The 13,214-nt window shown below is 39.1% G+C and overlaps 1 protein-coding gene across 3 annotated transcripts in view; it reads left to right on the plus strand.

The window, feature by feature from the left end:
- The window catches only part of LOC108695948 (sialic acid-binding Ig-like lectin 12), a 31,692-nt gene extending 20,937 nt beyond the window's left edge, over positions 1-10,755 (plus strand). For 2 of the 3 annotated variants that reach the window (XM_041569715.1, XM_018224895.2), the window contains one exon: positions 641-881. In XM_041569715.1, coding sequence (XP_041425649.1) covers positions 641-709 — 69 coding nt within the window. In that variant the 3' untranslated portion in view covers positions 710-881. Of the gene's footprint in view, positions 1-640; positions 882-10,052 lie in introns of those variants that run through there. The other variant, XM_041569716.1, reaches the window with a different exon arrangement.
- Positions 10,756-13,214: the final 2,459 nt, after the last annotated feature.

Below are 13,214 nucleotides of genomic sequence, written 5' to 3' on the forward strand. Positions count from 1 at the left end.
GATGAAAATATTAACAGCAGTCTGTGTATAATAATTATTTCCCTCTACCTTTCCCACTGCCTAGTGTCAATGAAGATGTTACTTACTCCACTAAAAGCTTCAGTATTGCCTACTCTCCGGACACAATGGGGCTCATTTATCAACACTGAGCAAATTTGCCCATGGGCAGTAACCCGTGACAACCAATCAAATTGCTGCATTCATTGTTTTACTTGCAGCTGGTTTCAAAAAGCTAATCACTGACTGGTTGCTATAGGTAACTGCCCATGGGCAAATTTGCCCAGTGTTGATAAATGAGCCCCAATGTGCCTTTTCACCTCCTATAGACCTTTTACTGTGTTATAAGTCACTAACAAGAAGCCAGAAGTGGAGATGGTCTAGTGGCCCTGGAGGACAATACTTTGAACTGGACCAAAATATACTGTTACTTTCCCTAAATCTACTTATTCATGTATAAATAATTACATGTACTGTACGTCATTCAGCAGGAAAATATAAACATATAGTGGCCCTTGAATTTTGACAGGGAAGCCATGAATTATAACATATTACCTGGAATTTATATATAAAGTTTGTTGATATAGAATCTCTCATTGTCATATTGAATCTCACTCTTTATAATTCTTTCATATCGTTTTAGACACTGAAGACTCAATCTCAGGATACGTACAGCACATTGAATCTGCCAACAATCAGCAAGACTCACTGAGTGACTATCCCCCTCAACAAATCACTCAAATTTACAATCATTTTACAATTAATTATTAACTATAAAGAAATATTTGTGCTATGTGGGGTTGAGCTTTGCGCAGACACCTAGGGGCACATTTACAAAGCTCGAATTAAAAAAACTTCGATTTTGGAAGTGTTTTTTGGGCTACTTCGACCATCGAATGGGCTACTTCGACCTTCGACTACGACTTCGACTACGAATTGAACGATTCGAACTAAAAATCGTTCGACTATTCGACCATTCGATAGTCGAAGTACTGTCTCTTTAAGAAAAACTTCGACCCCCTACTTCGGCAGCTAAAAGCTACCGAAGTCAATGTTAGCCTATGGGGAAGGTCCCCATAGGCTTGCCTGAGATTTTTTGATCGAAGGATATTCCTTCGATCGTTGGATTAAAATCCTTCGAATCGTTCGATTCGAAGGATTTAATCGTTCGATCGAACGAATAATCCTTTGATCGTAGGATTTGCGCTAAATCGTTCGACTTCGATATTCGAAGTCGAACGATTTTAGTTCCTGGTCGAATATCGAGGGTTAATTAACCCTCGATATTCGACCCTTCTTACATCTGCCCCCTAATTATATTTATTAAAGCTGCACCACTGTTTTTTGTGGATCCACCTGTCCACTATGTTCAAATGGGTATATTTTAGGGTAGAGTGCGCTAATTAATGCTGAAGAGGTAGTTCCCAGGAACCTAGATAGAGAGACAAATATATAGAGTAGTACGCCTGGAATAGATAGCTTAAAAAACTTTCTATGGAACTGCTCACATATTTGATGTTTTAAATGCGTGTATATCGTCTCCGATGTAATCCTGAAATACAGAGGCTTCAAATGATGTTATATTGTCAGAGCCGCAGGTGTCGGCCCTGTGAGATGTTTTACACTTACCAGATGGTAGTGAAGAGAGAGCTTGGGATTTAGCGTGTACTCCTAGAGGTGCCGTGTCATCCGATGTTGCGCTCCCTTGTCGGCGGACAAGAAGCAGTGTCACCTATTCGGAGCGGCTGCTGGATCAGATGATTGCGGCGTCTCTGCACGTATGTTGGCGTTCGTGTCGATCTCGTGGCTCGTCTCTCTCTGCTTTACCAACTCAGCGGTCCGGTATATTAGAGAACAAACTTTTCAGCAAAGGTTTAGGGATCAATTTAAGATTTTCACGTCATAGATTAAATAGAGGTTTAAACACATTAGCCTAATTGGCTAATTAGCTAATTTGTGGCAATACCATATGGTTAAAAACGATCACAATTAATTTATGTTCAATAAATACATTAAAACTAACAATGAAATATAATTAAGTAATACATGATTAAGAGGGTAAAGGTGAATCAAATTCATGAAAAGCTTATTGCGTTAAAAAACATTTTAAATCGATTTCTATATTCAGGCCCTTTGGAGTTAATGTTTTAAGTTTGTGTATCCAATACGTTTCCTCTCGTGATATAGTCTGTACAATATCATTTCCTCTCCAATGTTTCTTCTTTTGTACAATACCTATAAACTTTAATAATGAAGGGTCTGAATTATGGTGAGTTTTAAAATGAGCCGACACACTATGGGGCAGATTCACTAAGGGTCGAATTTCGAAGTTAAAAAAACTTCGAAATTCGACCCTCGAATTGAAATCGTTCGACTTCGAATATCGAAGTCGAAGGATTTAGCGCTAAACGTTCGCTCGAACGATCGAAGGATTTTTCGTTCGATCGAACGATTAAATCCTTCGAATCGAATGATTCGAAGGATTTTAATCAAACGATCGAATGAATATCCTTCGATCAAAAAAAGTTTAGCAAGCCTATGGGGACCTTCCCCATAGGCTAACATTGACTTCGGTAGGTTTTATCTCCCGAAGTAGGGGGTCGAAGTTTTTTTTAAAGGGAAAGTACTTTGACTATCGAATGGTCGAATAGGCGAACGATTTTTTACTTCGAATCGTTCAAATCGTACGATTTCGTTCGAATTCGAACGAATTTAACCAATTCGATGGTCGAAGTACCCAAAAAATACTTTGAAATTCGAAGTTTTTTTCATTCGAATCCTTCACTCGAAGTTAGTGAATCTGCCCCTATGTGTCAATAGCCCTTTTTTAATATTATTCATATGTTCCCTTATTCTAATTTTCAATGTTCTGTTTGTCCTTCCTATGTACTGCAAATTGCAGGGGCACTGTAATAAATAGATAATATTCTTGCTATTACATGTTATGATTGTTTTTATACTGAATTCTTCTTTCGTAACATTGGATATGAATTTATGCACTTTCCTCTCATTAATTTCACTGGTTTTGCAACCTTTACATGTTCTGCATGTGAAAAAGCCATTTTTGCTTTCCATAAATGGTTTTGATATCCTATTGCAGTCTATCGATGGTAGGCAACTTGGTGCCAATATTTATTAATTATATTTGGTTTTTTAGCTACTCGGAGGGAGTCAAACATTTCAAACATTTCATTTTGGAGGCCTTATGGTACCTCCTTACACATAACTATTTCATGTTCGGGGGTGTTTTTTACCTCCAGAGGCGTGGGACGGCCATGGGGGCACGGTTCGCACCGACCTATGCTAACTTATACATGGGATGGTGGGAAGAAACCCACGTCCTTGGAGGGGACCATCCACTCCTCCGGCATGTTGTCACTTACCGTCATTACATTGACGACCTTCTGTTCGTGTGGGCAGAGGGTGACACCCTGTTTGGGGAATTCATCAACAGTCTGAATGATGAGACTCTAAATCTAAAATTTACCTATAATTTCAACAAGAAGAATATTGCTTATCTAGATCTCTGGATTAGTGAGGAGAATGGTAGGGTTTTGACAACTGTCTATGTTAAGTCCTTTGCAGGGAACTCCTTATTGAGGGCAGACTCCTGTCATCCACGTCATTTCAATGATGGAATCCCTAGGGGACAGTTTCTGCGATTACGCAGAAACTGTAGTACAGTGGAGAAGTACATAAGGGATAATGTCCTATGCAAAGGATACAAACTTGAGGGTTTACAGAAGGCCTTTCTTTCTGCACTTGAATTGGATTGGAAAGTAAGGACAGAATAAATCAATGTGGCACAGAGAGTCAGTCTGGAGAAGATGGAAAAGTAATGAGAAGTAGGGATGTAGCGAACTGTTCGCCGGCGAACTAGTTCACGCGAACTTCGACTCTTCACGTCCGCCGCAAGTTCGCGAACGTCGCGCGACGTTCGCCAATAGGCGTTCGCGTCAAAATCGTTCGACCATTCGAGCGCTAAAATCGAACGATTTTCGTTCGATTCGAACGAAAATCGTTCGATCGAACGATTACAATCCTTCGATCGTTCGAATCGAATGATTTTCGGATGTTCGAAGTTCGCGAACAGTTCGCGAACTGTTCGCATTTTTTGCCGGTGTTCGCGAACGGCGTTCGCGAACACATACTCGGCGGTTCGCTACATCCCTAATGAGAAGAGATACACAGAAGAAAAATGAAAGGAAAAAAATAGTAATAAGCACAAGATACAGTATGCAATTTAATAGGATCAAACATATATTGAATAGACATCTTCCTATATTATATGGGGATCCAATATTTAGGCAACTTTTAGAGCCAGGTATCCAGGTAGTGGCAAGGAGGGCTCCGACATTGGGTATGAAACTAGCACCTAGCATGTATAATAAGGAAACTAGATCAAACACATGGCTGGATAATGTTGGAATGTTCAAATGTGGAGCAAAGAGATGTGTCACTTGTGAAGTGGTTCAGGCATCGGAGATCTTTACCTGTAGTGTAACGAAGGAAACATATCAAATTAGGAGCTATATCAACTGGAATACCAAGTCAGTAGTATAACTTATAACATGTTCAAAGTGCCTTAAACAATATGTAGGTTGTACGATCAGAAATCGAAAGAATAGGATACGTGAGCATATTAATGACATTAAATCAGAAAAAGCGAATACTCCCGTGGCAAGACATTTCAGGGAGTGCAGTGGTGGAAATATTAAATGGATGTCAGTGCAGGGAATAGAAAGAGTGAATCTGGGCCCTAGAGGTGGTGATTTACAAGCTCAAGTTTTAAAACCAGAAATTAAATGGATATTCCAATTACACACCAGACAACCTGAAGGGCTAAATTCAGTCTTTGACATCAGTTGTTACTTTTAACTATAATAACCCATTTTATATGGTAACACTGTGTATGTCTAGTGGCATTATATATTACATATTTATACTTTGTTGCATGATCGCTTTGTGAATAAGAAAAGATGAAATAGTTACAATATTTTTACATATAAGTCTCCAAATAGTAGTAGTTATATTAAATTATAATACACAAAAGCCATGAATATCCTGTAAATTATATCCTTATAAACGGTGAGTAGTGATGTCATCAGTTATAAACGGTGAGTTCTGATGTCATTTCTGTCACATGACTCACTAAAATTTGTGTATTATAATAAATAAAGTACCCCCAGTTGCAAAATATGAGGATATTAGAAGTTACCTCGGAGTTCCATGACCTGTATAAAAACACTCGGCCTTCGGCCTCGAAACTCCTCGGTAACTAATAGTATCCTTATATTTTACAAGAGGGGCTACTTTATTCACTATATATTCTACAAATGAATTATGGATTAAAGCAAATTGTATGTCACACGAATGAAGTTTTGTAATTTTCCAAGATATGAAATTTAGATTATATGGTTCATGTTTATATATTATACCAATCAAAGAACTAACTTATGGAATTTTTCCTACTTAGCATTTATTTTTTATAACTGACGCGAGTTTTAGTGAATTTAAAAAAAAAAACGGTTTTTCGGTGTCTTAATTAATGTACAGGTGTGCTGGGAGGGATTTAAACGCGGTGTCATGTGACAGGAAATGAGGTCTCTGAGGAAGTGTGTTGTCACAAAACGCGTCAGACCTCAGACGCTATGGTTATTTGATTGTATGTCTTAATAAAGAATTTACCTTTTTAAATAATTTGGAGACGAGCGATCTTTGCTGATACCCAGGAGTGCGCGGCCTACAAATTTACTGTTGGACCTTTTGACGTTCCCTCCTAGTGACGGACTCGGGGCTGGCTGCACCCGGGTCACTTCTCCTGCAGGGTAAGATTCCAAGGATTGTCTTTAAGTGTGTAAACTCTTGCACAGCGGACTAGGAGTACCCGGTGTTCAGATTAAAGAGTGGGGTCCGGGGCATAGTGCACCCGGACCAACCAATGTTTACGGTGAGCAGGGTTCAATCTGCATTAAGCTATTTAGTTTGAATCGATACCCGCACTATTGTCGCATTTATTAAGATTAAGCAAATGCTTAGAGCCGGATTTGCTTCTTTTGTGTTTATTTATGTGTGTGTGTGTATATGCGTGTGTGTATATGTGTTTTTGTGTATGTATGTGTTAGGGATGCACCGAATCCACTATTTTGGATTCGGCCAAACCCCCGAATCCTTCACGAACTTGCATATGCAAATTAGGGATGGGAAGGGGGAAACATTTTTTACTTCCTTGTTTTGTGACAAAAAGTCACGTGATTTCCCTCTCTGCCCCTAATTTGCATATGCAAATTAGGATTCGGATTTGGTTCGGCCGGACAGAAGGATTCGGCCGAATCCGAACCCTGCTGAAAAAGGCCGAATCCTCTGCCGAATCCCGAACCGAATCCTGGATTCGGTGCATCCCTAGTATGTGTGTATATGTGTGTATTTATGTGTGTTTGTGTATAAGATTGTGTGTGTATGTAGGTGTGTGTGCTTGTATGTTTGAGTGTGTGTTTATATATGTGTGTGTGTGTGTATGCGTGTTTGTGTATGTATGTGTGTATTTATGTGTTTTTGTGTATAAGATTGTGTGTGTGGGTAAGTGTATGTATGTGTGTATATGTGTTGTGACAGAGTATTTGGAAAACGCCACTGACTTGCAGGAAAGTACATGGAAAAGAGTGCATTTAAACTGCAAGATAGGTGTTGCAATGGGATACTCAGCTCAGGTAGGGTTAATATTCCCTCTCAGCCAGGTAATTAAGTGGCAGCTGAGAGAGGATCTACCTGGTAATGTAAAAGGGCTGTGTGAGCACAACTCAAAGTGCAAGAGAGAGAGTTTCCCTTGATGGTGAGGGGGGGAAAACCTGAATGTTTTGCAGTGTATTTGCTGAACTGTACCCTGCATGTTCTACAGTGAAGTTGAACTGTAACCTGAACATTTTTCTGTTGCCTTTTTGTTGGGAATGTCCAGTGCTTAATAAACCTGTGTTTTGTCCTAAACCTTGGTGTCCATGTCTCTAAGCTCCAAATCCTACACTACCTGCCTACTAAGCGCTAATTCCCCCAAAAAGTACATTTGCAGACCAGAGGCATGTCACAGTGTATATGTGTGTATGTATGTATGTGTGTATGTATGTATGTATGTATGTGTGCTTGTGTATAAGATTGTGTGTGTTTGTAAGGGGCAGATTTATTAAAGGTCGAGGTGAATTTTCAAAAAAAAAAAAAAATAGAATTTTGAGCTATTTTTTGTGTACTTCGACTAGGGAATAGTCCAAATTTGATTCTGAATTTATCATGTACTGTCTCGACTTCGACCATTCGCCATCTAAAACTTGCCGAATTGCTGTTTCAGTCTATGGGGGACCTCCTAGAACCCATTTGGAGTCAATTTGGAGTCAATTTGGTGTGAAATGGGAAAAAAGTTTTTTTTGGGAAAAACGTCAAAACAAATTAGATCGAATTAGCTAATCGTACGATTCAAATACGGACCAATTCGATCAAAAACTGACCTATTCAACCAAAAAAAACCTTAATTTCGGTTAGTCTTTTTGAAATCGAATTTCAAAGATTTTTCAATTCGAAATTCGACCCTTGATAAATATGCCCCTAAGTGTGTTTGTAAGCATGTATATATGTGTTTGAGTGTACTGTATATATGTATGTATATGCGTGTGTGTAGATATGTATGTGATTATATGTTTGTGTATGTGTTTTTGTGTGTTTACATGTGTATGCATATGTCTGTGTGTGTGTGTGTGTGTGTGTGTGTATATATGTATATATATATATATATATATATATATATATATATATATATATATATATATATATATATATATATATATATATATATACACACACATGTATGCATTTGTGTGTGTGTTAATATATATGTGTGTATATATATTGTGACAACCAGACCTGTAGGGGTACCTGGATCAGTGTCTTGGGGCCGCTTTCCACAGTCTTTTAGGGTAAAAAACAGTCCCAGTAGTCGCTCCTCTTAAAGGCAAGTGCCTGCAGTTTATTCTGTTACATAGTCTTTAGTAACAAGCACTCAAATAAATCAAAACAAGGAAAAATAAACCCTTGCACGAGAGCGCTGGCTAAATACAGTTGGCAGCCTAACTACAGTCTGGTGGCTTTCCCAACACCAACTTAACAACAAAGAATCAAAATATAACACAAAACTCTGGTAATCACTACCTTCAATGTGCAGTGCAGCTCCTGCTCAGACGCTATCTCTCTCTCTCTCTCTCTCTCTCTCTCTCTCCCTCTCTCTCTCTCTCTGGGGCAAATTCATTAAGATGCGAAGTTGCATCAGGCGCAACTTCGACGCACTTCGCCGCACTTCGCCAGGGCTCCGCAAATTCACTAAAATCCGAAGTTGCGCTCAGGGGTAGCATAAGGTTGCGAAGTTGCGCTAGCGTTGATTCGCTATATAAAGCGAAGTTACGCTAGCGAAGGCTAATTTGCATATGGCGCGAAATTCAAATTTCAATGGAGGAACACGTATCTGCACTACAAATGCCTAGAAAACCTTCAAATCTGCAAATAAAATTTTTATTTTGCCCTACACATGTGCCCACTGTCTAGGTAAGTTGCCATGAGTCAGGAAATGTAGGGGGGAGGAAGGGGAGCCCCAAAAATGTTTCGATCTTTTTCAGCCTATCAGCCATCATGTAGAAAACACGCCAGCGTTTTTTTGGGACTTAGAAAAAAAATTGACTTTTTTTTAAACAATCCCTATCTACTCTATTGCGCTTCGCCAGGTCGGAGGTGGCGAAGGAAGTCTAGCCTAAAAGGTAGCGTTCAGTACACTGCGCAAGTTAGTGAATTTGCGTAGTTTCGTCGCTAGCGAAACTTCGCCTGGCGTAAGGTTGCGAAGTAACACTAGCGAAACTACGCCAGCATTCGTTAGTGAATTTGCGCAGTAGCGAAAATGCCAAACGCTAGTGAATTAACGCTAGCGTTCGACGCTTTGCATCTTAGTGAATTTGCCCCTCTCTCTCTTCTCTCTCTCTCTCTCTCTCTCTCTCTCTCTCTCTCTCTCTCTCTCTCTCTCTCTCTCTCTCTCTCTCAGGTGGGAGGGGTCCCTCTTCGTCCCAAGGTCAGTCAGGTACTTTAGCTGTAGCAATTACCTTGCAGCTTTGAGCTGTATTAATTATTCCATGTTCCAGGGTGTTGTATTATATAACCCCCCGGGAGAAACATATCGCCCATCTATACTGTAACTAACCCAGCTGCTTATATATATATGTTATTTTTTTTTTATGTATGTGTGTGTGTAAAGAATGTGTTTGTTTGGGTGTACATATGTGTGTGTATGTAATTGTGTCTATGGATGTGTGCATATATGTGTGTGTGTGTGTGTGTGTGTGTAAGTATGGGTGTATGTATGTGTGTATATGTGTTTGTGTGTATGATTGTGTGTATGTATATAAGTGTGTTTATATGTGTGTATTTGTATGTAGTGATGGGCAAATTTGTCCCATTTCACTTCGCAACAAAATTCGGCGAAACGTGCAAATTTGTCGCAAATTCATGCCTGATGAATCCATTGGCCCATCACTATTTGTGTGTTCTGTATATGTGTGTGTTTGTGTGTGTTTGTATATGTATGTGTTTTTGTGTGTGTAAGGTTGTGTCTGTGTGTGTGTGTATTAAAGTGTGTGTGTGTACTTGTGTGTGTGTGTGTGTGTGTGTGTGTGTGTACTTGTGTGTGTGTGTGTGTATGTTTGTGTGTATATGTGTTTATGTATGTGTGTGTGTATAAGCGTGGGTGTTTGTGTGCTTGTGTGTGGGTATGTGTGTGTGTGTTTGTGTATGTGTCTATGTATTTGTATGTATGTTTGTATGTGTATGAATGTCTATGTGTGTGTGTTTATTTATGCATGTGTGTTTGTATTTGTATATGTGTGTGTCTCTCTATAGTGTAAATCAGGGGCCCTTTTTGTTTGAAATATTGGCTCAATTTTACAATTTAGTTATATGAACAATATATTTTCTCCCCACAGGAATGAAGTGTCAGGAACAGACAGAGAATCTACCAGGGATTAAAAATTGAGGCACCAGCAGAGGTGACAGTGCAGAGGGGACTCTGTGTGCTCATCCCCTGTAACTTTATTATTGGTCCTGGTTATAACTTAACCAAAGATGCCATTGGAATCTGGTATAAAGGAAGAGATAGTGGCCCGGTTGCAGCTTCTACTGACTCCTCTCAGTTCCCTGATACAACAAACGGGCGCTTTATATTCACTGGGAAAGTGAGTGCAGGAGACTGTTCCTTCTCTATCAGTGATGCACAACCAGGAGACACAGACCAGAACCACTTCAGACTTGTGGATAGAGATCCTTTAAAAATGACCTACATTAGCCTTTTTAAAACAGGTCCCATACCTGTACTGAATTCTTGTTTGGAATTTTTCAAGACTTGGTTGTCTGCTCCTCTGAGCATTACGGGATCTTGGACAAAATATGGGGCTACATTATGGGGACCATCTAGGGCTGCAAGTTGCAATTCTTTATGTGAGAGAACATGACCACCTCTTCAGGGTGCTACTCGCAGTTATCAGGAAACTGTCACTATAGTCTGTGGTTCAGTCCACAGGAAATAGAGCAAAGGTGTGGGCAAAATGTATCCAAGTACTTAAACCATCTTCCTTCCAATTGCAGTTTTTTTTTTCTTTGTGTAATTAAACAAAATGCTCAAATCAAGTGCATTACTTGTATAAATCAATTCCATACCAGACAGGAAAAAAACATTTTATCAGCTGTCAAAATGCAATTAAGCTGTTTATTCCCATAGCTTTTCCTAAGGAAAACCAAGGTCTCATGTGTTTCTAATCTCTGGATTTTAAATATAGTTTCTGTAAAGTGAATTTATTATCTTTATTAGTGTTGCCCTGCTTTGTATCTTTACCTAAAAGGGTATAGATTTTTAAACCAAAAACAAACATAACATTTAACACAGCCAGTGTAATGATTTAAAATAGGTTTTAGGCACCAATTTATTAATTTACATGATTTCTTTTTTATTTGTCTCCTTGTTCTGCTTCTTTCCACACTGCAAGTGAAAATACACTCTGGATATCATGGTAATTGATAAAGAATGTTTTTTAAAAAGGTTAAGATTAGGCAAAAATATTTAACTTATTTAACATTTTAGGCAAAATTGATTTTTTTTTTTTAAAATGCATTATCTTTATGTATATGTGTATAGGATTAATTTCACTTATGTTTTGGAAATATCTTCCTGTTGGAAATCCCTTGGTTTGGCCACCTTAGATATGGGCCTAATTGAGAGACGGGAGTGGGAGTGTTTGCTTTTCCAGTTTGAAGTGTGCCCCGGCAGTTCCAGATATGGCCAGGAGGTGTCAGTGTTACTTAAGTCCTTATAAAGGAGACACACCATGTTCTCTCCCTCTTTTGCCTTCCACTTCAGGAGGGAGTGGATGTTGCTGGAAGCCTGGGACTTGTCCCAGCAATGGAAGAACCCAAGGATGAAGAGATCCTTTGTGAAGTCAAGGATATAGGGATTTTGTGAATGAGGTGAAGTCAGGACAGGGTAGTTCTCTGTAAGAGCACTGTCTAGGAAAGTGAAGCAGATAGAACTAGTGAGCAGTAGCAGCTTGGGAGTAGAATTGGGGTAGCACTCCCCCTAGGCAAGACCTGCCTGACGTGTAGGGATCACAGCCTATTAGGGATTTAGGTTATGTGATGTCCCTAATCCAGTTTGTCGATTTCATCTATCAATCTGATATGACATCTTCCCAGGGATGTCACAAGGTGCTGGCTCTGAATTTGCTGTTATGTGAATGTATGTTATACACCTCAAGGGTTGTCCCTAAATAAAGCCTGATACTATTTGTTTTGTTCAAGAACATTCTGGCATAACTGAATGAGCTTCAATGTTCAGCCTTCATCTTTTGTCAAAGTTTCTGCTTGTTTAACTTGGAAAAACAATAACAATTATTTAAAATCTTCTGGCATCTAATTATTTTATTTAGTCACACATCGAAGTGTAGTTGCACAACACCATTCCTTCACTCTTTCAAGTAGTAATGGCCCGCCCACCATGCTTCCTCAGGAGGTATAAAATGTCCCCTACAACATGGTTCTCAAGGTGATGCATCATAATTCGCTGCCCCTATCCAGTCTTCCTCCTTCCTGTGTGTCAAGCCTCGTTTTCATGTCGATTCAACTGAGCACGTGAAAGGATATCCGTATAAGAATGAGAAGCAGGGAGAGGATGTGCCGTAATTACAAAAAGAAACGTTGCCACGGAAACCCAAAATGTACGGCATAAGCAACATCCTCACATATCATAAACATATACATGTATCTTGTATATAAAATAAGACAACTTCTTAACATGGTTACCATGGGGACTCAACTATGACTCTGAATAAAACACAATGAAAAATCATTCCTAATTAATTTGCATTGCGAATAAATGTGAGTGATCAATTTTGTTTTTGCAAACACTTTGCCCCTCACACTTCAGCAGGCTTTCGATTGAGAATGTTATAGTTTGAGATTTGTATGGAATAAAACTTCTTAATGAAAACATTGTTACATTTGTGCCAAAAATTTACGCCCCCTTCAAGCAGGTCTTAAAGGTTCGCAATGCACAATTAAAATTCACAATGCAATTAAAAACTAATTAGAAATGGGCGAATTTGACACCAGCAACAATTCAGACGCCAGCGACAATTCCAACGCTGGCGACAATTCTGACGCCCATTAAAGTCAATGGGCGCCTAGAATTGTCGGCGGCATCAGAATTGTCTTGGGCGTCAAAAATATTTTAACGCCGGCAGATTTCATGAATTTATTCGGGGGCGATGAAACTCGGAAATTCACCGCAAATTCACGCCTGGCGAATAAAGTCGCCCATCACTAAACCTAATGAAGAATATTACATTGTGACATGGAAATTTTCTTCGCCAATTTGTTCTCTTTGCAAATGTTCTATATTTCCCCCAATGTGTTCAAATGATTAAAATACTAAACAACAATGGTTCCAATAAGGATTAATTATATCTTAGTTGGGATCAAGTACCAGGTACTGGTTTATTATTACAGAGAAAAAGGAAATCATTTTAAAAAATAATCTGGACTATTTGGATTAAATGTGGTCTATGGGAGATAGCCTTTCCATAATTCAGAGTCTTCTGGATAAAAGGTATCTGGATAACAGATCCCATATCAGTTAATGGAGAATTAGG

This window comes from Xenopus laevis, chromosome 7L (genome assembly GCF_017654675.1).
Source record: "Xenopus laevis strain J_2021 chromosome 7L, Xenopus_laevis_v10.1, whole genome shotgun sequence".
NCBI classification, from domain to species: Eukaryota; Metazoa; Chordata; class Amphibia; order Anura; family Pipidae; genus Xenopus; species Xenopus laevis.